The sequence below is a fragment of the Struthio camelus genome, chromosome 4 (assembly GCF_040807025.1).
Source record: "Struthio camelus isolate bStrCam1 chromosome 4, bStrCam1.hap1, whole genome shotgun sequence".
NCBI classification, from domain to species: Eukaryota; Metazoa; Chordata; class Aves; order Struthioniformes; family Struthionidae; genus Struthio; species Struthio camelus.
In genome coordinates, this window is record NC_090945.1 from 13078515 (window position 1) to 13104653 (window position 26139).

General features: G+C 39.3%; 1 protein-coding gene across 1 annotated transcript in view; it reads left to right on the forward strand.

Moving 5' to 3' along the window:
* MMRN1 (multimerin 1) overlaps positions 1–25396 on the forward strand; it is a 48340-nt gene extending 22944 nt beyond the window's left edge. Inside the window, exons 4-8 of the mRNA XM_009674502.2 lie at positions 3314–3409; positions 7474–7647; positions 12570–14552; positions 22353–22499; positions 23691–25396. Of these exons, the coding sequence (XP_009672797.2) occupies positions 3314–3409; positions 7474–7647; positions 12570–14552; positions 22353–22499; positions 23691–24112 (2822 nt within the window). The 3' untranslated portion in view covers positions 24113–25396. The remainder of the gene's footprint in view (positions 1–3313; positions 3410–7473; positions 7648–12569; positions 14553–22352; positions 22500–23690) is intronic.
* Positions 25397–26139: the final 743 nt, after the last annotated feature.

The following is a 26139-nucleotide window of genomic DNA, read 5'->3' on the forward strand; positions in this document are numbered from 1 at the left end:
GTTTGAGTTCTGACTTGAAATGTTCATAACGCTTTATTTCTACCAAGCACAGCTTTATATTTCAACTTTTCGTCCTTGTTCCGGAGCAAATGTCTATTAGAACGTTTTGGGAAGGGTGAGAACTGTGAGAACTCCCGGTTCACTCTTGCACATATGGTCTATGCATACTATATAATGTGCCACAAATGATTTCAAAAACCAGAAGATGCATCTTCAAATGTAGGTCACACTGTGCTATATAGGGAAGCTGAGGAGACTTAAAGTGCGTGGATTCACTTTCATCTACCCTAGCTGTGGTTTACAGCACACAGCTCATTCTCAGAATTTCTTACAATATCATAGCCATTGTTCGTGCTGAAATCTCTAGCCTCGTGGTGATACAATTTCTCCAGCAGATGGCTCTAAAATCTTCTTCACCGAAGCGAGTGGTTTCCTCTGCGTTTTGTGTGCTGCAGACACAAAAGGCACTGTTTCACCTTTAAACACAGAGGCATTATAAGGTGAAACGGGAGGAAACTACCAACCTTCCCTCAGTGATTCCCTTTAGCTACTACAGATTCATCAAACATATATTGAGAGAAAAAGATCCAATTTCCATATTTCTAATACTCCCTGAAATCATTTTGCACATTATGAATTTAAAAATACATGAGACAATAAATTATACATCTAGGCCAATATATTCAATGGTAGCAGCCTAACATTGGATTTTTATGTGCATTATCTGATATTCAGAAGTGCTGAGCATCGTGAAACTCCTGGAGGAACAAGAAGAGCTCCTCATTGCTCAGCATTTCTAAAATGCCGCTTTTTTGTTGTTGCTTTCATATTGTAAATGGCATCTGTAAGGTGGATCTAGAAGTCTGATTTCAGTTTTATGCTTTCTTTTCTGAAGGTTTATCTTAAACTGAGTATAGCGTATCCAATTTTTAATTGGTCTCAGATATAAGTTATCTGTTTGCTGTTGCTAACCTAAGGAATATATGTGTTAGGGTTTCAGTCTGGTGCTCCCATCATGTCTGCTGCTGTTTCCCATCCAGGATGGGGATCTCAGCTGCAGGACCAATAAGGCCATAAGACTTAATCACCACGTGAGGTGATTACCACTGTCTCAGGGTGATCCCTTTGGAAAAGGGCTGAGGCACGTTAGAAGAATGATATAGGAGAAACTATATTGCCATTGACTGCTCTGAATTTGTTTCATGAAAGAAGACACTGATTTTCTAAGGCTGCCCAAGAAGTACCTTTGCCATACGGCTATGATATTCCCTAACTGTACAAAGTGGGGTTTTGTATTTTGGCTTTGGTCTGGGGGTGGGGGAAGTGTGCGCTCACATCCCTGGCTACAGTCCTTGCTTTTGTTAAAAGCAGGATACCGCATCAGTGGTGTTGCTGCTTTGCTCCAACAGGGTGATATCTATGTCTCCTGTCTTACAGGGATTAAATTATGTGAACAGTTTAAAACATTAGTAAAACAAGCGCACAATGATAAATATATATTCCTGAAACTCTAAAAGTGAATAAAAATGACCCTAAGAGTTTGGGAATTCTGTAATTTACAGCTGTGAATGAGGCACTTGATTTAATAGGGAGGATTAAAGCTAAGATGGATAGTGTAAAACATATATATATGTATATATATAAATATATAATGGGGTCTGTAGCAGTAACAGTGGTGAATACGGGGTGGGGGGGGACAGACAAAGGGACAAAAAGATTGGTAAATGAAAGAATAAAAGGACATCTATCAGCCGGTCTTTATCACAGGCAAGTAACTGACTCCCTTGTCATAGGTTATATCATCACATCACCAACTGATAAATACTGTGTAATGAACTGGGCTGAATGGAAGTATTCAACTCTTGTCAACAACCATGGCCACAGAAAGATAACGGAAGCTGTTAAAATTATAAACATTTGAGGGTTTTGTTTTTGTTTTTTTCTTTTAAAGCAGTCAACTCCAATAGATTCCATGAAAATTTCAGTCTATATGATAACTTAATCTGATGAGTCTCTGTCCGAATTGTTACTTCCCCTATTAATTTACAACCTCAAACACATTATATCATCCTTAAATATAATCTATTGATTCTCATATATACTACTAAGAGGCTGATGATATGTAGTGAATTTCTTGATTCAGGATTTCATTCAGTTTCCTTGGAAACTCACATTATGGCCAGTCTACATTTTTAGTGCTTGGATTGCAGAAAAGTGTCCCCATGCTAAGTTTATCTGCTTGTACTGTACTAAAGTTTGGAAATCACATCAGCTAAAGTGGCATCCCTTAGATACACTCTTACTAGAACAACATCCACTTTGAAATGCTTCCTGAACTGGACAGGCATAAAAATTAGTATGAACTTACACTAGCAAATTTACAGTCTACTTTGTACATATCTCATTTTGTTCAGCAATACTGAAATGAAAGAGAGGCCGTTAAACCTAATGGTTATAGAAGGAAGTCAGGAAAGTGGAAATTTCATTTCAGTTCCCTGCTCTGTCAGTTGTCCCTGATTTTTTTTGTGGGTAAAAGTGCTTCACTTTTCTGGGCCTCAGCTTCTCCAGCTGCAACACTGGCATAATGTTTGCCTGTGTTCTTGTGAAGTGCTTTGGGATCTTTGGGTTGAGGTGTAAAATAAGCACGGAATATCTCATCTGCTATGAACAGGGAAATTATCTTTCAAGCTAACCATCTTTCTGAAGGAAGGTACGTTAATGTAAGTACCAATCGGTTGCAAATCTCCAATGACATTTCTTGAAATTTAATAGCATTTTGTAATTTTTTTTTAACTGCTGCAACAATGTAATGTCACCACTACCTTCAGTGAGAGACTTTCACGGTTGAGCTTTTGTGTAATCCACACACAAAAAAATCGATTTCAAGAAATTTGGCCAATTTCACACCTGTGAAAAATATCTAATCAATTTTGGAGCTGACAGTCTGTACACTGAATATATTGTAGTGCTGTTTTATATCGATCTAAAATCTTCCTCAAGAATTTTTAGCCTTGGAGATTTTCAAGTTCTGCTTGCTATAGGGCAAGCTTTGACCTTTGAGTATTAACACCAACCCCTGCAAATTGCCAGCAACTGCAATCTCAGGAAGGCATTTTATAAAGCCTTTTGCGATCTTCATCATTATGGTCCTACACTGTTATAGATGGACTAAGCAGATCACACAAAAATCACTGCAGATTGTTAGGCTTTGGTAAAGTTGGAACAGAATAGAGAGAGAAGGCGGTTTTTGAATCCTTATTTCATCATGCTCAGTGTTTCATTCACTTTCCTTCCTTTTTTCTCCCTCTTTTAGCTCAACGACAATTATTTATACACAGCAACCAGGCTGAAAGCAGCCGAACCGTCAGTGAGAGAACATCAGGAGCTCCACAGGACCTCAGCAAGCCAGGTCAGCTGTTATAATTACTATAATCTTTAGCCCAGTCACTGACCACATGACTCACCAAGATCACTGCAAAAATAATTTAAGAAAAATCCCTGTCTGCTGAAGAGACTTGAATGAATGATTAGAGTTTCTGGTGGTCAGAGTTCAGTGATGCACTCCTCTGAGAAATTTAGGGAGAAGAAACTGAATTTAAAGACACTGATAGTTTAGCAATTATAGAGTGTCTATGGCTAAGTTAATAAAAATGGGGAAAGTCATTCTGCGCAGCAGGACTTAAGCCACTATATTATTGGGTAGAATAGATGAATTCACAGAAAATAACCCAAATCTAGGAGCAGTAGTATAGACCAGCATTGTATCATAGAAGAAAATAGAGTTAATTATATTATTTGAAGACCTGATCGTTGCTGTTATGTATCTTCTTACAAAAACTGATGCTATATTCGAAATCGGTACAGTACGATGACTCTTCAAACTTTGGCAAGAGCAGCTTAAGTTTATTTTAAACTACTCCATCTAGGATGATGAAATAGCTAAGCAAGGTAGGGACAGTCTATAGCTTTATAACGCAAAGGTTTATGTGACCATTTCTTACTGCAATATTCGTCTGCCCACTACTGTGTTTACTTCTGTCTGTCTAGACTGTAAGGTTTTGGAGCATGTTGATCGGTGTTTTCTTGTGTGTGTGTGTACGAGGTCAGCATTGTCAGAGCTAGTCAGGAACAACAAAGCCTTTGTTCTAAGTTATCTCCATTGAGAAGTTACCTTAGGTGATTGCTGCATGGAAAGCTGCTTTAACTCTTGAGTTGTTGGGTGTGTCATTTCCCTTTTTTATTTATTTTCCATTACCATCTGTGTGATTTAAAGTTTACCAGCGCAAATGTTCCAGAAAATTAATTTCATAGTTGTTTGCATAAGCATTCATAGCAACTGCATTTTATTCACACCAGGCGTGTTTGCACACTCTCTAAACTGGGAACAGAAACAATGATATGATTTATCTGATCAATCTAATTAACTAAGAATTCAAATATCAAATGTTCACTGTAAAGAAACGTGAAAAGACACCCATCCGCTAGAGGTATTCAAGTAATTGATAGACTGTAATGTATTCTAGTCTGTATCTCCTGAAGGTATATCTTCAAGGGTGCAGAGATGTTGATAATGCAGAATGATTTAGAAATAGAAAGTCTTTGTACTCAGAGAACTGCTAATAATCAGCATATCATGGGATTACATAACAACAAAAGAAATACATGAAATGTATTTGAACAAGGAAATTGTCTGAATAAATTATTCTCTGCTTGTGGTATACTCACCTGTAGTGAGTGAAACTGCATTTGCCAGGTAAATTTTTTTGGCAAATTGTGTGCAAATTATTTGGCAGTGTTATCTACATACTGTCAAATGAGCTTGTGTAGTTTACATGGTGAGGGGCCAGAAGATGGACAAGAGGTGAAAGACATTGTAAGGTAAAGAAGGTAGGTTCCTTGAACTTTCTTGCTACCTTCCTTTTCTTCTGATCCTGTTGGTGTTTCGATTACAGATGTCTTCACCAGCTCGTTTTGTAACCTCCACCCTGTTACAGTCTGTTCTTGTCCCTCACACAATTGGTGTATATCCTAAAATGCTTTACAGAACCAAATAATAAGGCAAATTATCTTCTCAGGTCTATATGTTTCATTTGTCAATATACTGCTTTCACACTGGGTTATTCATGCAGGTAGGGAGAAGACATTGTCCAAATGCAGACTGCTACGTGGCTCTAAAGAAAGAGAGAGTACGTGTGTACGTGTTTATGGCCATGCATGTGTTTTACTATGAATAATAATAGACAAAGAGAAAAATTAGAAAGCATAGGTGGAGGGAAAGACTCATTGTGACCTGGAGATCTAGAAAGGCAATCTCAAATGGGAATTAGAAAGGAGAAGGCTCTTGCATTTTGGTGATGCTGTGTGAACAACCAAGTTTCTCAGCACTGGAGGAAGTTATCAAGTTGTAGGGACCTATATGAAAAAGTGAGCCTAATCAATATAGCATTTAAGTTAATATGCCCCTTCTCTTAGTAGCAATACTGCTCTGAAAAAAAAAAACCCTTCTAAAACTGGCATCTCAGAACTCTGTGTTAATTGCCTTTCAGTGATTTTTAAATCAAATGGAGTCAGATTAGAAGTACAGAGATACTTGTTCTATTTGCCAGCCCTGCAAATGCGGCGTGAGGCCAGAACTATCTGACTACCCTGGGCTGTTGCTCCATTGACAGCAGCCAGGACTCTACAAGCCAAATTCTCTTTCCACTCTTACTATGCAGCCATGTCATCTATAAACCAGACCTTCAGGTTCATTTATGCAGCTTGTCTATTCCCTTCAAGAGGAGCTCCCAGAAACGTAACTGAGGAAAGTGTTGCACCCTGCAGATAGGAGTTAGTTATCCGTTTTGGTAACCATGCATGAGCCAGTAATGAATTCAGCTTGCTTTCTCATAGTAACAATTCAACCAGGAGCAGAAGCATCCAGACCTTCCTTCCTTCCTTCCTGCTCAGACAGTGTAGTATTATGAAGAGTATTCAGACAAGGAAAATACATCAATGACTTGTCTCCGTGGGGGAATTGACTTGTCTCCACGGGGACATTGAGGAAAGGTTAAAATGGCCAGACTTCAAACCAGATAGTTGAGCCATAAACACAATTTTGCCTCTATGGAAGCAAACACCTTGGATGGGCAGAGTGGATAGCTGATCATCCTAACCCAAAACAGCTATATCCACCAGGCTCTACCTATTAATTGTTTTACAACCAAGATGCCTCTGCATGAAAGCTTTCTTGTGAATGTTGGCACACTTAGCTGCACTGACTTGGTGTATTTAATGGATTTTCTGAATTTTCCTGAGTGCGACTGAGTTGGATGTTTTTGTCTTCTGCACACTAGAATTTTAAAGAATGAAAGTCTAGTCAGGAGATATGCCCTTTTACATGCCACTTGCTCTTTCTTTGTGTAATCTTTAGGATCCTGTGCTTCCACATCGTTTCTGATTTTAACTGTTTACTGCCATGGGGAAAGACACTGATGTCATAATGAAAAGTGACATAAGATCAATAGTAATACTATAAATTTACACGAATATTTATCTGTGTGGACTATTAAAGAGTCTCTCGCATAGCAATCTATTAAGTCATAGCATGGTTTGGGTCATGCAGGGTAGCATCATATGTATAAGGTAGGCCGTTTAGGCTGAATTGTTGAAAGAACCAAAGAGATTTTGTAGCTTAGTTTACAGGAATTAGACTGTTTAATTCTTTCAGCATCTTGTGAAAATCCCAGGCTACGTCTTATTCCTATAAGCAGTGAAACTCAAATGGATGCCTAAAGTCATGCAGTGTCTCGATTTGCAAGATCAGGGCCTTCTTCACCACTGCCTAACTGGAAAACATCCACCCAGGCCTTCTTACACCTGAGGAGACCACATATGTCAGGAACAACCTGTGCAGGTTTTAAAATAAACTGAACTTCATGGGTTGGACCATTTTTGGTCGTCGTTCTGAAGACATTTATCTATTAGCTGTTTTCCTGGTATTTTTTCTTCCTTGCTGCTTTGTTGATCTAGTCTTTATTTTGACCCCAACGCTGAAAAGTTGATGTATTCCTTCAGACACAAGCATTGCAAATTTATGTAGTTACGTTATGAATGGTAACTAAAAATTAATGCTTTTGTGATTATATTAAAGGAGATAGAATAAATAAGGGCTAACCGAATCCCTTGTAGGGGGCTAGATGGAGGAGGGCTGGCATTATGCTGATTACAATATGTTAACCATTCCAAGTACTCCTCTAGAATTATAAATACTTTATAATGGATACAGATGCTTCAGTAATTAGTTACTGCTGTGCTGCTGAATGTCACTAATACATGACACATGACAAAAATCAAGATGATTCACTCATGACTAAATTCAGAAACTTTTCACTCCCCTTTCAGCTAATGTCTCTCAAGTCAATTATACTTTCTGCCCCCACCTCCACAATTTCATCATGTTATCTGTTTTTCTTGTTATATTCTCTAATCAAGCACTTACCCAAAAAATAAATGAGAAGATTAGCAGCCAGGAGATGAAGCTGACTTTTCTACAGAAGAAGGTTGACAGCATTGCTGCTGCCATGAGTGATGTGAACAAGATGTTTTCCTCTCTAGAAGGCAAAATCAATGAAGATAAGGGCAGAGACTTCCAGTATTTTCTAAAAGGTAAGAAAAATAAATTAATGTAATCACTCACCCAGTTAAAGGTGCCAGAAAAGAAATACTGTTAAAAACATTCATAGTGTTCTATTGTATTGTTATACATTTGCAAGGAGAACTCTTTCTTAGCCTCATATCGTAATAGAGGGATTTTTTTCATGTAAACATTTCTTATGGTGTCTTTTATAGTGACAAAAACAAATTACATTGTGCTGTATCATTTACATGGTAACTTAAGTCGAACCACTGTTAAGGCATTTCCACTTACTTAGACCTTGTACAAATATTCTAATTTCTGTTTTTTGTTTGCTTAACAGCTGCTAAAGGTGGTAGTATTTGCTTGGCTGCAAAGTCCAAGTAGTAGTCTTTAATAAATAATTCACCTATGCAGGGGAAACATTTAAGCTGTATTTATAATGTGGAAACCATCCTGCTGAATAATTTGGCTCTATGATAATAGTAGGCTAACTTTGATAAACACCTGTGATCATGAGTTAAAAAATCAAGTAAAAAGCTATCCCTGGTCTGTTGGGTAGATGAGAAAGGTATGGCTGGTGATCAGAAGGCTGGGCAGCAGAATTATGCATCCTTTCTTCATGAATTCTGCAGTAAGAGCTATTCATTATCCAATTACAAAAGGTACTTAACAAACAGATCAGAACTGAAGCTTTCATTTGCTCAATATGCAGTATTTTCCTCTTTTTTGCAGGAATGTTCACCAAACTGGAGCTCTTTACATTGTTTTATTTCAATGTAAAAAACTCAGAACAATAAATGCTTTTGTATCTCCCTCAAATTTATCAAATGTGGTCCCATTTCTTGTATTTTCAGTCGTCCTCTGTCTCCTGAGTTACCTGTGCTACTTGCTAGATGGCTCTCTTGTACCCTGGATCACATTTATCCCATCTCTCTCTCTCTCTCTGACCTGCTTTCACCTCTCCACATATTGCTAGATGGCATTCTTGACCCTTGGGCATACATTTAATTTGTCTTAGAATATTTCCCATTTCCCTTCTGCTTTCTTTTCATTCTTTTTTATATTCTGCTCATTCTAGCTGTCATTTTCATGCTCTTCCAAGAGGTGTTTTGCTGCATCCTTTGCCCCCGATTCTCCATTCCCTATCCACATTTTTGGGTCCAGGTTCTAATTAAAATGCACAGTATGAGAAACGTTGCTTCGTGCTTGTCTGCAAATGTTTTAAGCCTTTATTGCTTTTATCTGCCATGTCCTGTTTTATACCTGCTTAGATGAAATTTCCAATTGCTAGTGCTTTTTTGATTTATGTTCTCAGTCCGTCTCCTAATTAAGTAGCTCTAATGAAAATGTTGCTATCAACTGCTTTCCTTAGCTGTAATTATGGGCACTCCAATACAGGTTGTTCTTGACTTGTACGTAGATAAACATTGGGAATGAGGGAAGGAGGGGAGAGAGAACAAGGTCTGTGTTTCTCTGTTGGCTTGTATACGTAATGTCAAGGGGCAGCTGTAGTTCTTGTCCACTGAGTATCACTCCGTCATACTTTGAGTGGGTAAAGAGCATGCTAAGATAAGGGAATTACAGATATGCAGCATATTGCAGCACATACATGTCAGAATTGCAAGACTTGCTTGCATAGAAGCTCACCAGAAGGAAAACGCTTCTCGGCTTTCCCCACCACTGCTGCCATCCTGAAGCAGTGTGCTTTTGAAGCACGATTAAGTCTGTAATGACTCCATGCTAGTCAGTCTTTCTGCTGCTTCACTTCCTTTCCATTTTCTTCCCATGGTGCCCTGATCCTTTGCTCACATCCATTTTTCACCACCTTCTTATCACAGAACTTTTAATGGGTACCCAGCTTTGTATCAAGGTTCGTTAGGCCTGAGGTCTGTTCTGTGGACAAACAATACAGTTTGCAAAGTCTTTATTTTTTGTTTTCATCTGCAGACAGACTTTGGTCTCACATACATGGTCTGTTGATACAGGGCCATGATCGCTGTAGTAATTGATTTGCTCCTTTAATTTCATTAGCAAAACCTACTGTGCGTTCAAAAAGGTTGTTTTCCGTAGTCAAGAGGCTGGTCTCACTTGTCATTTGCTTAGAGAAAATAATTTGATGTTCTCCCTTTCCTTCCTTCCTTCACCCATGTCTAGCCTTTTCATAGGCTCCTTTCCCCTTCAGTGCACAATGTGCACTCTTAAAAAATGAACCTAACAATGGAGAATTAATCACTTCCAAGTCAGAAATGTCATTTACAGCTGGATATATAACCTTAACTCAATCTTCTGTGTACATACATTATTTTGCACATTATTCTTCAAATAATAGTTGAAACTGCAAAGGGAATATGTATTGACCCAATGTAATTACACACTTTGGATTTTAGCCAGGGAACTAGAATTAAAATTTATAATCTCATAAAAAGTGCAGGAGATCTGTAATGATCACAAGTACTTTGGACATTCCTATTTCAAAACGAGTAATAGAAAGATGAAGTTACATCCATGAATGTACTTATATGTATTCTTAGCTCAAGCTAAGATTACCTTTGATTGTCACCTATAGCACAAATTCTCTTCAAGATTTTCCATGGAGAAGCATGCTCCCACAGTTCCCAGTGAACTGCCAAATACTTCTTGTTTACCGGGTACCTGATCCTAGCCAGCAAATAAGTGAGGGAAACCCAAAGTTGTCTGTTTTGTCAGTTTCTGCTCCCTGCATAACAAAAGGAGCATCTGAAGAGCAGAAGCTGAGCTACACACAACACCCCTGGTTCAACTAAATAGAGTAGGAATGGGAGAGAGCAAGGCTGTTTCTTGACTGTCACAGAAGAAAAGGCCAGTATAGAGCCTGTGCAAGACCTCTTGCTGCAGAATGCCTCTCATCAAGAGTTGACACAGATGAAGACATTTAATGAGCTCCTCAAAGAAGGCTTTGGGTAACCTTGCCTCTTTCTGTAGCCATTAAACTTTTTCGGTAGTTCCTTGTATCTCTTACAACCACAGAACGTTTTCTAGCAGCATTAAGTAACCTGGCCAAATCATTAGTGACAACAGATTTTTTTTTTACATGTCAATTATTTTGTTCTTCATCTATATCTTGATTCCTCTTCTCAGCTGCCAATATATCCTCATTCTCAGGCATCTGACTGTTTACTTCCCTAAAGTTCAATGACAAAGCTCTGTGGTATGTGTGAGTACACATCCATATGTTTGCATGGTCATGTTTGTCTAGTCATGTACTCGCTGTTCTGGTAGTAAAAGTAAAAAAATATAGAAATGCTATCACTTTGCTGTTTTTTGCACTTTGTGTAAAAATCACTGTAACATCTGTGACCATAGTGCACAGTAATTGAGTGTGTTGCTTGGGAAACTTCATGCTATTTCTTACGTGTCTTTTTTCAAGGCTATTAAACTTATTGCACCTACCTATTATACCTTGCCTTGAAAAAAACACTGAGCAAGTGACAGTTTTCTCCCCTGAGCATCGGAGGTGTTTACTGTCCATTTTACCAGACACAGTAAAGAATGAGACTCATTTTTAGTTCCTAAAAAGCAACTATTATCAATTACTCTAGCTCTGTTTCCAGCTGGAACCACACAATTCAAAAGGATTTCCTGAATAGAAAAAGTACTATACTGTTTCTAGCTTGCTGAACAAAACCGTCTTTATTTGGAATCTTTTGGATTTGGGCACCCTTGGAGTCCAAATAATTTCCAGAAGTTGCAGGGATATTTACTACCACTGAGTTTCATGGGTCTGATTTCTTACCATTGTACTGCTCTTGCTGAGAATGTGCTTTCAGATATGGTTTCAGAACTTGCTGTGCTGTTTTAGAGATGAAGCAATAAAATCCAGGCAACAGCAGTAAAATGGGAAGAAAATGGAGGAAGTCAGCAGGAGAATTTCTGCCCTTATCAAGACTATTTTAATCAAAAGTGATGGTCATCAAGGAGTTATGAAGGTTAAAAGGTTTAACCATCATATGTTTGGCTGTTATATGGCAAGCTGGCTGCAAGGGTGCACAGGGTTTAGAAAGAAACCTGCGAAGAATGCTCCAGTCCTATAACTTATGGGATATAGTGGCTACCTTTGGGGAACAAACTGAAGAAATGAAATCCTTCTAATCTCAAAAAAGGAGATGAATTACTGCTCTAATAAGCCTGAATTTGTCATGCGGTAGGCTTGATAGACACTTTTTTTGAGAGTTTTTACCCACTTAAGGCTATATGGGAGATGTATTTTAGTATTATTCACAGGACCAGAATTCTCCCACGTTCACCTCTTTTTGCCTAGTGCTTGTTAGGATCAGTGCTCCTAGGAGCTATATTAGGAGCTACAAGACTAACTAAAGGCGTATGTTTTAAAATGTCTGCCCTTTGTAGGAATTGTAATATACTACTTTTAGGTATTCCATAGGCCTGTTCTTCCTATTTTCTCTTTTCTCCCTATACTGTGTTGTATGATCGCTTGCCACGTATGATACAATAGCAAGGTAATAATAGTTTTCCTTTATTTTTACTTCTTGACTAGAACATTGACAAAGCAGGAGGTGTTTGCTGCTTACTTTGCAAATGGAGAAAGGACACGTTTCTCCATTTCTTCTGAGCAAGCCACAAAAGCACACAGATCTCTCAATTTCTATGCTCAGGAACAGCTTAGCTAGGAGATCAAAGCTGATACCATGCATGCAGGGTCTGAACTTGCCATTTTAAAATCAACAGCAAAACTCCTGTTGATTTCACTGCAAAGAGGAATGAGTCTTCAGGCAGTATTAGGTACCTTCTGCATACAGCTTTAAATATTGCTGTGTGGGTGGGTAAAGCAGAGGGGGCCACCCAATACATTTCAGTTCCGTACTGCACTGCGTATTTCCTCATGTTGTGAAAGTAAGTTAATATTACTAACAAAATTGATTTAATTATTTCTGTCTTTCTCCTTTTCTCGAAGGTCTGAAATCCGGAACTATTAATGAATTAGTCAAAGGCATTGTCAAAGAACAGTTAAAAGTATTTCAAAATGAAATGCAGGAGAGCATGGCTCAAATTTTCAAGTCTGTGTCTAGTTTATCAGAAGATCTCGAAAGTACAAGAGAATTAGTCAAGCATTTGAATGAAACCCAAGAAAAGCTTGCTCAGGAGAAAGACAGTGGGCCAACAAAGCTTGATATTCTGGAGCTAAAGAGCCATATGGTTCAGATAAAAGAGGAAATGAGCCTCACTTGTGACAAGCCTATAAAAGCTCTACAGGTAAAACAGAAGTCTTTGGAAGATAACTTGGAGGAGCAGCAGTCAAGAAGCATCATTTACTATGAATCTCTAAATAAGACTCTTACTGAAATGAAAGATGTGCATGAACAGCTGCTATCCGCTGAACAGTCTTCAGGCCAAAACATCCCCTCAGCAGATAAAGTCACAGAATACAATGTTACAGAGTACATGTTCACACTGCATGAAAAAGTAAAGAAACAGAGCCTGATGGTGCTGCGGGTTTATGATGAGTTAAGAGTCCAGGATAGCAAGATCAGCAATCTCAGTATCACATTGGAAATTCAGAGAGACTCTGTTCTGGGAGTCTGTGATGACATGTTGTCCGTGTGCAGAAAGGATTTCCGAGCACAGCTGGCAGCAACCCAAGAGAACGTTCTTGTGCTAAACAGAAGTCTCTCTGACCTGGTCCTTCCATTGGACAGTAAGATGGACAAAATGAATGAGCAAATTAATGATTTGTGCTATGATATGGAGATTCTGCAACCCTTGATTGAACAAGGGGCACCGTTTAGTCTGACGCCAGAATACGAACAAGAAATTGAAGCTGAAGCAATAAACAAGAAGCTTGAGAACCTGACGACTGTCATTAACAAAATGAGTTCTGCAATTAAGGAACTTTCCAAAACTCAGGAAGACCTTAAAAATCAATCTCAGGCTTACCAGGAATTCTTTGAGAGTCGTATTAATGAATGCTCCATGGAACTAGAAGATGGATTAAACAAGACCATGATAGTTATAAACAGTGCTGTTGACTCTATTCAAGATAACTATGTACTGAAAGGTACACTAAGTGCTCTGAAAAATGAGACTGAGGTCTGCTGTGGCAGAGCTGAGAAGCTGGACAGCCTTCTGGCTTTTGTTCCCCAGTTCCAACAGTTGAATGAATCCTTTCGGATATTGCTCATTGACAAGAAGCAGCATGAATTCATTTCACAAGTAGCTCAGTCCCTTTCCAATCTTCCATATGAGGAGTCTGATAAGAGTATCCTCCACAATTTAAGAAAAGTTTACTATATTTTAAATGAAACTTCATCAAAAGTGGACAATCAGCAACAAGATATCAGCCGCCTGGAAGAAAAACTGTTTGACTCCGTGGAGGAATCAAAGGACCATGAAGTTCGTCTCCAGAGCGTGGAGTCAAAAATTTCCAAGTTTTTGGCAAATAACTGCATCTCTCTGAAAAAAAACAAAGCTGCTTCAACCGAGAAAGAGCAAGTGGTCTCGCTTCAGCTTCAGACGCTGAGTTCTAGGATTAAGGCCCTGGAAGCCAAGTCAATCCGCTTCTCAAACAGCCTGCCACTCCTGAACAAGACTGCTCATGAGGCCTGGGGGCTGTGTCAGGATACCGCCAGCAGCATCCAAAAAGTGAACGCAAGTTTACCTGTGCTAATTAAACTTACTCAGCCAGATATCCCCCTGCTGCAGAGAGGCTTCAAAGAGCTAATTGAATCTGTGCTTGAAATAAAAGCAGAGACTATCCTGGCAAACTTAACCCAGCATGTTGACATATCGATGGCAAGTGCAATGAATAACATCACCAAACTTCAGAAGCAGGTGAAACCAGTAATAAAGAAACCGGTTCCAGGGAAAAAAGGCACAGCAAACTTCACCGTGAGCCTGGCAGGCCGAAGCCAGAGAAACACAGATAATACTATAGATTCAGGTAATGCATTTTACCATACCAATAATTCAGGTATTTTACCTCATAATAAAGGCTTATGTAATCAGTGTGAGCACAGAATCACAGAATGGCCGAGGTTGGAAGGGACCCCTGGAGATCATCTAGTCCACCCCCCCCTGCTCAAGCAGGGTCATCTAGAGCATATTGTGCAGGATCACATCCAGGCAGGTTTTGAATATCTCCAGAGAAGGAGACTCCACCACTTCTCTGGGCAACCTGTTCCAGTAAGTGATGAATTGAGTCAAAAGGGTAATCCTAATGGAGGCGGCAAAAGAACTTGACTGAAGGTGAATAAAAAGTCCAAAGTATGTCATAAAGAGTGTACCAGAGGAACTGGAGGTTACTCTAGTCTGAACTTACTTATAAGAGAATATGTTTTGCCTATAAGGAGACTCTGCACAAAAGCATCCAGAAACTCCATTTAATGTTCTTTAATAAATTCACATTTGGTCAGCTTAAGAAATACCTGTGTGCATACGCACACACTGAGCAGAACCTGATCTTTCAAGCATAACTGACAATTTAGACAAAATCTAAACTATAACAATTCTGTGCCTGCATCTTAGTAATTTTGGTAAAAATGTGCAACCCAAGGAGAGAAATCTGGAGCTGCATCAGTACTTTGCAATATCAGTGGGGATAAAAAGTATCTAAAACCTAAAGCAAGTGAAATGATTGTCATGAGAGTTTTGCTAGCTCCTTTGGGACTTCATTAAGATTATTAGTTCAGTTACAATCGTAACTGTGTGTTCTTGCAGATTCGGGAGTCCAGCCAATAAAGCAGGTTTAACTCTTGAGTCCATCCAGAGAACAGCTCAGCTGAGTTAAAACTGCCATTCTTAAAAAGAATATTTTCAGTGTAATTGGCTTCCTAAATGAAATTCAGGCATCATCAGAAGAAATGAATTCATATGGATGAATTCACAGAAATGCAAACTTGGAGTTAGGCCTTTTGGCATCAGACTTGAGTAAAAATTAATAGCACAAACAAGTGTTTTGAGGAAGTATCGTTTCTGAGAAAATATAGAAATTGAAAAGTGATGAAGTGACTAGAAATCCTGGGAGGACTCTAATTCACATTAAAACAAGTGAGAGACAGAGTCCTAAATGAGGTAGATGTCTAGGTACTTTTTTGTAAAGGATTCTTAAACTTATGAATTTTTTAAGCTGTATTTGGTTCCTACTGTAAGCAGATGTAGAGGCAGTAAGAGCTACCACTTGCTTGCTTGCCATGAGCAATCTATCCCTCTTTCATTCCTCTCCTCCTGTCTTAGGTGCAACATTTTAAGTAAGCACTCAGATGAATGCTCGTTAAAGCCTCTACCACGCGTGTATTTCGGCTTCTGCTGAAATCAATCCCCACTGAATAATTTCAGTCCTTGGTTGTCCTTTCAGCAGAGAGGACACACAGCTATTCTGACAAGTGGTCACACTTAAAAATGCAATGAAATTTGCCAAATCCTCCCTGCAAACAGTTCAATTATTTTCATGTTAGAAATGACAATTCTTTCTCAGTCATTTGTTTTCTCATTGTTCCTGACACTGCATGAGATACAAATTCAAAACCTTTGCTCACAGTTCAAACTAAAGGAAAAAAAATATTTGATGTGTTTTATCCCTCCTGAATCTTTGGCTTTGTTGGAAACTGTTAGTAGTGCCACCTGCCTGGAGCACAGGAAGCTGCCACCTGCTTCAAGGGTCCATCCCTCCCCCCGCCCCCTGCCCTTCATGAATTAATATATTTCCTATTTATTATTTATCTTGTTCTGAATTTTAACAAGCTTGCTTGATAACATTGGCTATGTGCCTATTCTTACAGAAAATGGAGATCTTTGCAGATCTAGAGAAATCCTATGCTTAAGCAAGTCTTCACATAGCAATGTTTCTGTAAAGTTTTCCATTACTAATGAGCTTTTGCACTCACTGAAGTTTGATGCCTAGCAAAGTCACACACTACATTTCTATAAGTTAAGAAAGTATTCTCATTATCCTAACTTACAAGTATCTGTTTTCTACCTGGGTAGATTTTACTTCTGCAGAAAAGCTTTTTCTCTCTCAGTTTCAGAGACGAGAGTTGTGTGTCAACTCTACTAAAGTTTCTAGAGAAAATTCTAAGATACAAGTGGGTAATTATAAAATGTATTAGATTTGAGATGATCTTTTTTTTTTTTTTTAATTTGCGAAGATTCGAATCAGTGCTGTAACCAGCACACAGATGAATGACATAATTCTCATCGATTCCAGCGTGTTTAAAAATTGATCCTACTGTAAAAGTCTGGAATTTTTCATTGGCTTTAATGTGCTCAGTATTTGGCCATGAGGTAATGCTCACTTGAATAGTCATTTGAAATCAAGGGGAAACAATGTGAGCTTGTACAATGTACACAAGTAGGTATGCGTTTGAAGAATTCTCATGTTGTGGAGTGGACAAAAGAAAAGATTTATGTCAGCTAAAGGCTAGAATACGTTTACAGGGGAAGAAAACCCTATCACTTTACCTGATGCTAAGTGTAACGATAATGTGAGGTGAATAAAGAAGCAACGGTCTTAAGACGGTTTCAGGTAGCTAATATGGGGGAGATAACAGCCTTTAAAGAAAAAGTGTGTAGTAGACTCCTCATTAGCTTTAGTTACGTGTTACATACGGTCCTACTGCCCAATACACTGTTCTTCTGCAGAAAGGCATGATGCAGAACTGAGACAGCTTAGCTCAGTTACTCTTTGCCCGTTGCCATTTAACGCCATGTCTGTTCTCTAGATGATCTAGTGGCTGTCATGGATTTCGAAGGTGAATGCACTTTCTTCTTACATATATTTTCTATTAGTTGTGGATTTCCTTTGTTCAAATTATTCCACCCTCAAATTATCATGAACAACTGAGAGTACAGCTGTGTTGTATTTATGTATTTAAAACAGTGCATCAGTGTGAGAGAAAGAAAGGAGGCACAAAAAGAGAAAGGTCATTTCCTTTTCATTTTAATCTACTCTATCTTATTTCCAGTCCTTCCATCTCAGTGCACTCACATGCACATGACTAAAATCAGCCTTCTCACTTCACTGGAGAATCAAGCATCCACGAAGTTAAAGTTTACTGATGTTTCAATAATGATTGTGCTTTATTTTCTATCTTCGTGCTTCTAACACAAACTCCCAGAAGCATGGCAACCCACTGTACGGAAATAATGGCTATATGGTATGTTCTTATCTTTCAAAAAGCTACACTTTATCTTTTAATTTTAACCCAAGCTCACGTTTGTTTCATCAGTGACGGCACGCTCACTCAGGCCTAAGTGGAAAAGTTTACACTTGTATCTGTGGAAATTTTTTTGGCTTTTTTTCTGTCAGATTTTACAATTTCACGTAATTTCTGACTCCTACGAGCAGAAATGCAATTGTTGCTTTTCTCCAAATGTTCCATTGTTACTTTATCATTCAAGCCTGCAGAGGAATAAGCCTATTTGCATGTGCTGTGCATTTTGTTTTAATTGGACAAGACTGATTATTCTAATTCAGTTTGAGGACATATACTTCAGTTTTGTATTTTTAGTGTATTAGACTTACAGGTAGATGGAACAGTTTTGCTGTTTTTAATTTGGTGATCCCAAAAAGCATCACACTGGAAATGTTGGATACCTCTGTTTAAGAAAGAACCACTTCAATAGACTTGCTAGAGTCCAAGTCACCTGAGTCCATCTCAACAACGTGCCTCCACCCAAAACTGGAGAGCACAGCTGCAGTGAGGCAAGGGGCCTTCCATCTGCCCCACTTTTTGTCTGATAGCACTGTGGTTGAGTCTGTTTTTTGTACCATGGACACCCCCACAGCACTTAAACTTGCGCTCCCCACCAGGGCCCAGAGCAGCCTCACCTGGCCCCCACCCTGCACCCCCTGTCTGTGGGCCCAGGAACCCCATTTCCACTCAGGCCATTGCCTCCAGGGCTTTCCTAAGTTGTGCTGGGCTGTGGCTGGTGCTGGTTACCATCACCAGCCTGCCCGCTCTCCTTGTTCAAGCGCTGTGGGACTGTGCTGCGGCAGCAAGGCCCCACCTTGCTGTCACCCTCTGCTCCTGGCTGCCTGTCCTGGTGGGGCAGCCCCGCTCCTGCTGCTCCTGGCCACTCGTTGCACCCAGGCTCCTGGGGGAGCTTGTTGCTTTTATCACTGTCACAGTGACAGAGTAAAGCCAGAAGTGATTAATAATTGGAGATGGACAACGAGTCCGAGGCTTTGCTACCAGAATAATTTTGTAGATTCCCAGACTCTTCCCATCTCTCAGTACTTCCAGGGAGACAGTCACTGATAACTAAATACTGAGAAAGTGTTGGTAAGTCACTTCCTGTTCAAACTTCCAAACTGAATCCCTGGAGTCGCTTCTTTCCGTAAGGAGACTATTAAAACACTAAATATTTGATTTGCTTCTAAACAACACCCCAGTAGATACTGACAGAGCTTCATGATTTGTTTGAAGATTTGTTTGTATAGTGTTGGCAGTCTATTCCTTAAAATACCCTCTGGCTGCTTGCCTTCCGAAAGAGAACAAAACCCTGCATTAACCAGCTATCCTCAGTCCCACCGTACTGTGTGTAAATAGCAACTGCATTTAGTTTATCCTCTGTTCTTAATATCTGCAGTTTAAGTCTTTCATTTAATTTATAGTCTCTCTTTTTTGCTCGTCTACCCTACTAACTTGTGAAAGCTTAAGTAAAAATCGGGTATGCTCTATAGCTGGAAAGGTATTCCTAATCTGAGGCTCTTGGCATCATTACCCCAACCAACAGATAATTGTAGCATGGACGTATTGTCTCAGGATGCCTGTCAACAAGGAAGAAGAAAAAGAAAACAGTACAGGGGGCGAGGGGGCAGGCTGGGTCAGAAACTACAAAAAGAACATGGTGTTTTAAGACCACATGGAAAAGACATAGAGATATCACCTGCTCAGAGGAGTTCCAGGGCATTTACTTTATTCAAAAAATCCCAACTTGACTCAGCCTCCTCATAGCTTTTCCTAGTTTGTAGAAAGTGGAGACTCCTAACTGTTATTAAGCAGTATGGATTCATTACAGTTAGTTTATCCTACATAAAGCTATGCCTGAATTTGATTTAACTCTGAGGTTGAAGTCTTGCAAAATCATCCCTCAGCAGACTGTTAAAACACGTGTCTTAATCTCACTGTGATTTCCTTTTTTGTGATCTTTTTCGTGTTTCTTGGATATACTCGTTCTTGTTTATGATAAGTGGAGGCCAGTTAACAGAGGTTGATGTGTGTTCTTACACAGAGCTATTATATTTTGGGAATATGATACAGTCAGCACAATCAGCTGTTCTGCCTATTTCCTGCTTTCCTTTCATACAGCTCCTAAGCAGTTGTGGATACATGATAAATATGAGTGAAAAATAACTGCAGTTAAGTCTACAGGCAAAACTTCTATCTGGGAGGAAACACATAATCTCCTCAAGTCCAGTTGCCTGTGCTGTTACCCTGTCATGGCAATTCCAAATTGCTTTATTTCAGGCTGGACATTATTTTCAGCCAAAAAAAAATACTGTTTTGTGTTTAACTCTATATGCTCCATCAGTCCAAATTCAAGTAGCATTATACAATGTGCTTTAGCATTCTGCTTGTTGAACTAAAATATCTCATAGAAATAGTTTGCCCTAATGTCTGTGTAATGAGTCGCCTGGAATCTAAAGATAACTATGGGCATTACTGAAGTGTCTATGTGAAAATGGAGTTCAGCACTTCCCTTGCAATAAGAAGACCCTTTAATGAAACTCCCACCTACCAGTTTTAGATTTATACCATCATAGAACTATGCCTTATTTCTACTCTGGGATTCTCTTTCTAGGTCTCTGTTGGTAGATCCTGGCAAAGGAAAAACTCATTTTCTAAAACATCTGACTTTTATTTGACCGAAACCCATCTGGACACGATCCTGGGAAATATGCTCTAGAGGACCCTGCTTGAGCAGGGGGGTTGGACTAGATGATTTCCAGAGGTCCCTTCCAACCTCAACCATTCTGTGATTCTGTGTGAAAGCAAGAAGAGGGGAAAAATGTACAACTTCATGTCTTGGGAGTAATGTCTAAATCTGTAGATGGCTTGGGTATGCTTGATATTCAGGTTTTTTCATAGCAATATTTAATTTTTATTGCAGCCTGAGTGTTTTTCCTCCCAAAACTGTTATAACAAAATGTTATGTTACTACAGTCCACAGCTAGTCCCTCAGAGCTCTGAAGCTAACAGATTTCTCTATACCATCTAGGCATAATTTGGCCAGTGGAGACATACTTAGGAAGAGCAGCAAGGGCGTTCTCAGTGAGGGTGCTCTGCAGATACACCTGTTTGGTATAACTCGTGTTGCTTGCAATGTGAGTTACAGTCTCTGTAAAACTTCTACAGTGGTCTTAGTAGAAATCAGAGTAGAATCGAGTTATTTATAGGTAAAGGCAAGTACTGCAAATGGTTTGGATAGCACTGAAGATCTGTCATCTCCAATAGCCAGACTCTTCCCCAGTTATTGCAACACATCTGGGTGAGTCATATCATAGATAGCATGGCCCAGCCTCAGCACTGGCTGCACAAGAGCAGAGTTTTGATATGCCCAAAAAAAAAAAAAGCTACCTCTGCTGTGCAAGGGCAGCCTTCTGTGCTTGCACTAAGGAAACCAAGCAAAAGCACAGGTTTGTCTGAAGTAGCAGGAAAATAATTATTTATTTTGCTTCACCAAAAGAAGGAAATGAAATGGGGTACATCTCCATTGCCTCTTCCAAGTTTTGCGGTTTCCTTCAAAAGGGCTCTTGTAGTACGGTCAGCTCCAAGCCTCTCAGCACATTCCCATTCTGGTAAAGATTAACTAGCTCATGCAGCGTATTTCTTTAACTACACGATGGCAGACTGTCTGATTTTCACATTTGTCTTGGTTTGCTGTGGTGTCTGAGAGCTATCATTCAAGAAGAGAGGAAATGGGCTAAGCCAGCGGTGTGGTGGTCAGCACAAAAACTCAGCTGCCAGTGTGGCCACCAGCTGGAAGAGGGAAGTGAGTAGCTGGAGCAGGGTGGGTTGCAGGTTTCTGTGTCAGGCCGTGACAAGATGAGATGGATTCTCAGTAGCCACCCCTGTTTCGGACGGACTGAGAATCCTCCAAATGGAATCTGTCTTGAGGTCTACCTGTATGGCCATCTTTGCCTTAGATTATTATGATAAAGACTCTTCTTGGGAACAGCAGAAGGAATGTTTCCTAATGCTGTGGCTGTAACCAGGCTCTACTGGATTTAAACTTTTATTCCAGGGAGGTTTTTAAATTAAGGAGGAAAGAAAGGAAGAAATGAACAAAGGTTGCTATTTGTTGAAAGGGATCTCTTGGACTATACAATTGCAGCTGCTCAGATGCCCCAGTCTTTGGGTGGCTCTCATAATGTTTATCCAGTCATCTGCTCCAAGGAAGGAGGATGTGTAGTATCTTTCATATTACTACATGTACCAGACACTCCGAGACAAGCAGAACACAGTATTTGTAGGTAATTCTGGGTATCTTAGATCCTAGCTGAGTGTATACTGTGTCCATGCAGAGAAGCAGACTGGAACAGCAAAGACTCTGAGCAAGCTGAACAGGATCTGAGTTTGGCCTTCACACACAGCCTCCGAAGAATTTTCACTGGCTTTATGAATTAATAAAGAGGTTTTCCAAAGTACTAAAAACTCAGGGAATGTCATTGTAACGAATGTTTGGGTATGTATATGCCATTTCAGCTGAGGTTGTTGGTTTTCCTCCCTCTTTACCACAGGACAATATTCAGCCTGCATCAGTTCCCCCTGCCAGAATGGAGGAACCTGTATCAATGACAGACAGAGTTTTATCTGTGCTTGTCGCCACCCCTTTGGAGGAGTCAACTGCAGTATGAAGTTGGTGGATGACAATTCTCTGAGTGTAGGCAAGTAAAAAATTTAATAGTGCAATATGCTAGTTGTATGGGTCTCTGCCCCAGGGTCTAATTAGACAGCATTTGCTGGTCAAAGGTCTCACATTTCACTTTAATGAGTGGCGGCTCAAGTAGCAGTGTCCTGTGCTTTGGTGCTGAAGACATCAATCCCCGCAGGTGACTCATGATCTCTTTCTCTAATATGACCAAATGATGGGATTAAATTGGGCTGGGATCAACCATAATAGCAAGAAAGCTCCCTGCTGAATTGTGCAGGGGTTGCTGAGGGAGGGTATGCAATAGATATATTTGGACACGACATCACAGAATTCAAGGGGGGACATGAAATCGCATCACTGGGGAATACTAGCTTCAGCACTGCAAGAAAAGCAATATAAATACCGATAGCTCCTGTAATATCTGGGACTATGGCCTCAAGGAGTAATTTTAGGCATGCACTGATTTTCACCAGAAAAGGTTGCAGCCCTTGAAAGATGTTTCAAAGAGGGAATGTGGAAACTATGCCTGTTCAGTCTGGAAAACAAATAAATAATTTACATCCTGGCCACATGAAATGTGAATTTAATGCAGCTTTCAGCAGCTGTTTGGCTGATTCTCGTTCATGACAGTATATAAATAGTAAATAATATTATTTTTACAGTGGCAGGACTCTTAGTGTATATGCTCAGCTGTAATAGAAAAACGTAGACTTTTATTCCCCCACTGAACGTCAAGAGAGCTAAACCTCTCCAGTATTTGTCTAAGACTTGTGAGGAAATTTCTTGGCTTCAGCACACACGTACAAACACAGTATAAAGATTTGTGACACAGTGAAAGAGATCCTGGGGTAGGAACAGAGTGGGGTGGGAGGGGAAGAGTGGAGAGAAAGAAAAGAAAAATACCAGTTCTCTTAACAATAACATAGTACAATCAAGCATCAACTTCCCTTGCTCTTTCTAAAATCTGTCTTTTGTGGACACACTTGGCGCTAATTGTGAAGAAAATTACTTTTTCTATAATATAGAAAAATTTATTTAGCTTTCGTTTTAGTTGCTCATGCTAATTGAAAGCGTGACTTCAGAAAAGCTCTGTATACTTTCCGATCTTCTGGTGAGTCCAGGTTGCCTTTCTACAATGTAATATGACGAATGGGAGAGAAAGACCAAGAATATTATTTGAAATTGTTCTTTTTTTCCTTTCCAGATTTTTCAAAAGGATCATACAGATATGCACCAATGGTGGCTTTTTTTGCCTCTCATACCTATGGGATGACAACCCCAGGACCCATCAGATTTAACAATCTGGATGTCAACTACGGAGCATCATATGCCCCAGCAACCGGGAAGTTTCACGTTCCGTATCTTGGGGTCTATGTTTTTGAATATACCATTGAATCATTTAGTCCACGTGCCTCTGGTTATCTGGTCATTGATGGAACAGACAAACTAACTTTTCAGGTTGAAAATATTAATAGTAACAAGTACACTGACAGGGTAATTACTGGAAATGCTTTATTAGAATTAAATTATGGTCAGGAAGTGTGGCTCAGACTGGCAGCAGGCTCTATCCCGGCCAAGTATCCACCAGTCACTACATTTAGTGGTTACTTGTTATATCGTACCTAAATCATTCATAAATGTAAACAGCTATCATCATATGAAGAAACTGGCATATAAATTTATCTTTATCTTTAAATATTTCTTGTCTTTCACTACAGTAAGTTTCTGAAGTAAACAGATCAATGGCATTTCAAGTGTCTATTGGGCCGATTCTCCAAGAAATTCCTTATGTGTAAGCACGTGTGCATCTACAAAGACAGTCCACAGGTTAGGGACATGGGGAATATAAGCACCTTCCTTGGACAAGCGTGAGTGGGAAGCACTAATCTAATTATGTTCTGCATTTACATTGCATAAACATATGCTTAAAAAAGGTGGCTGAAAATCATTTCTTAAGGCAAGTGAAAGCTGATTTTGATTATTCCTTTGCAACCTAAAATCATGCCAAAGGTGATGGATAGGTCTTGATGAGTCAGATGTTGTGTGGCTACTTATCTCATTGTATCAGGTGAACATAATGTGTATATATTCCTTTAGGAAAAAGTACTATTTATCTTATTTTGCCTCATGTTATTCAGCGAATCTTTTGATACATCAATTTTTAACTGGTTCTCAATTTTGTATGTAAACAATATGATAATGAACTGCTTTTTAATCTGGCAGAAAAAAAGCATAACAAGAGGCAGCATTTAAAGCTGCATATAGGTAAGTTTGAACTAGAAATAAGGTGTGCATTTTAAAAAGTGAATATAATTAGTCACAGGGAAAACATTGCCATGGATTTGGTGGAGACTGTTGCTTGAAGAATTTAAAGCAAAGTGGGTTTTCTTTAGGTGATATGCTTTTGAGCAAACATGGTTATATGGGCCTGATGCACATTTTAGTATGTAAATTTTGGCCTATAATGTACACAAGGTTAAATGAGATAATCATAGTCCTTTCTAACTTTGATTTCTATAGATCTATCATCTTGTTTGTCTCTTCATCATATCCACTAACTGCTAAAGCAAGATGAAATGAACTCCAGTCTATATAAGCCAGGACATAATTTTCAAGTGTCAATCCAATAAAAACAGCATTTTCAGGTCATGCTATGAAAGCCTATTTGCAAGTGTGTCACATTGCCTAAAATTGTAGTAGCCTAAACAACCTTGTAGATAAAAATAAGATGACTGAATTTTATGTTCTTATACCAGCAAAATGCTACCACAGCGTAAATGACGAGGGAGCGATGGCCCGGTAAAATTTTACAATCAGTTGGATCTTACTTTTTCATAAGGAACACCAGGTATTGTGGTTCATGATCTCTAATTTTTTGCATTCTGGATTTATTAAATATTTTCACTGCTAGGTGGTGGGTCAGGTCTTCAGTTATTCTTGATCAGCATGTTCCAGTGAACTGTGGCAACTTATAGAAGCTGAGAATGTTTTGAAGCTGTCTGAATTATAGTGTTTTCCACTGTCAGGAACTCCTCTTTAAAATATATGTGAATCTTCACCTTTGCTCTTAGTATTACTTTGTTATTGTACCTTATAAAATCTTAAGATGATGAATGTCCAAGAAATGACTGAAAGAGAATTCTTCCATGCTATATATCCCAGGTATAATAATTCACAGCATTTTCCTCAGATGTGAAAACTAAGTAGACGAGACTTTGTTATTCAAAATTAAAATGCACGTTCTTCACCACAAAAATAATCTATATCGGGTTCTGAACCTTGTCTGTGGACAACTAACTGAGCTCAGGAAGCACACACCACTGAACACTATTCTCTCTGCCTCAGAGAGTGGCATCCTACTGTGACCTGTGGTTTGGGACAGCAATTTGCACTTGAAATAGAGGCTTTTCTCTTTAGCAGGCAAGATGTTTCCCTTTGAAAGCCTCTTATGTTCATGCTGAGCATGAATAACCTTTCTGGGCCAAACCATACAAAGCTGCTCTGTCAAAGCATGGAGAGGGGTCTGTGGAATGAGACCTGAAAGCATGGTTCATCCTGGAAATGGACAGTATCAGGTGTGTCTGTACAGCTGGATATAGTGTTACAGTGCATTAACTTTGCTTCCACATCAGCACCTTACTCTCAGTGATAAA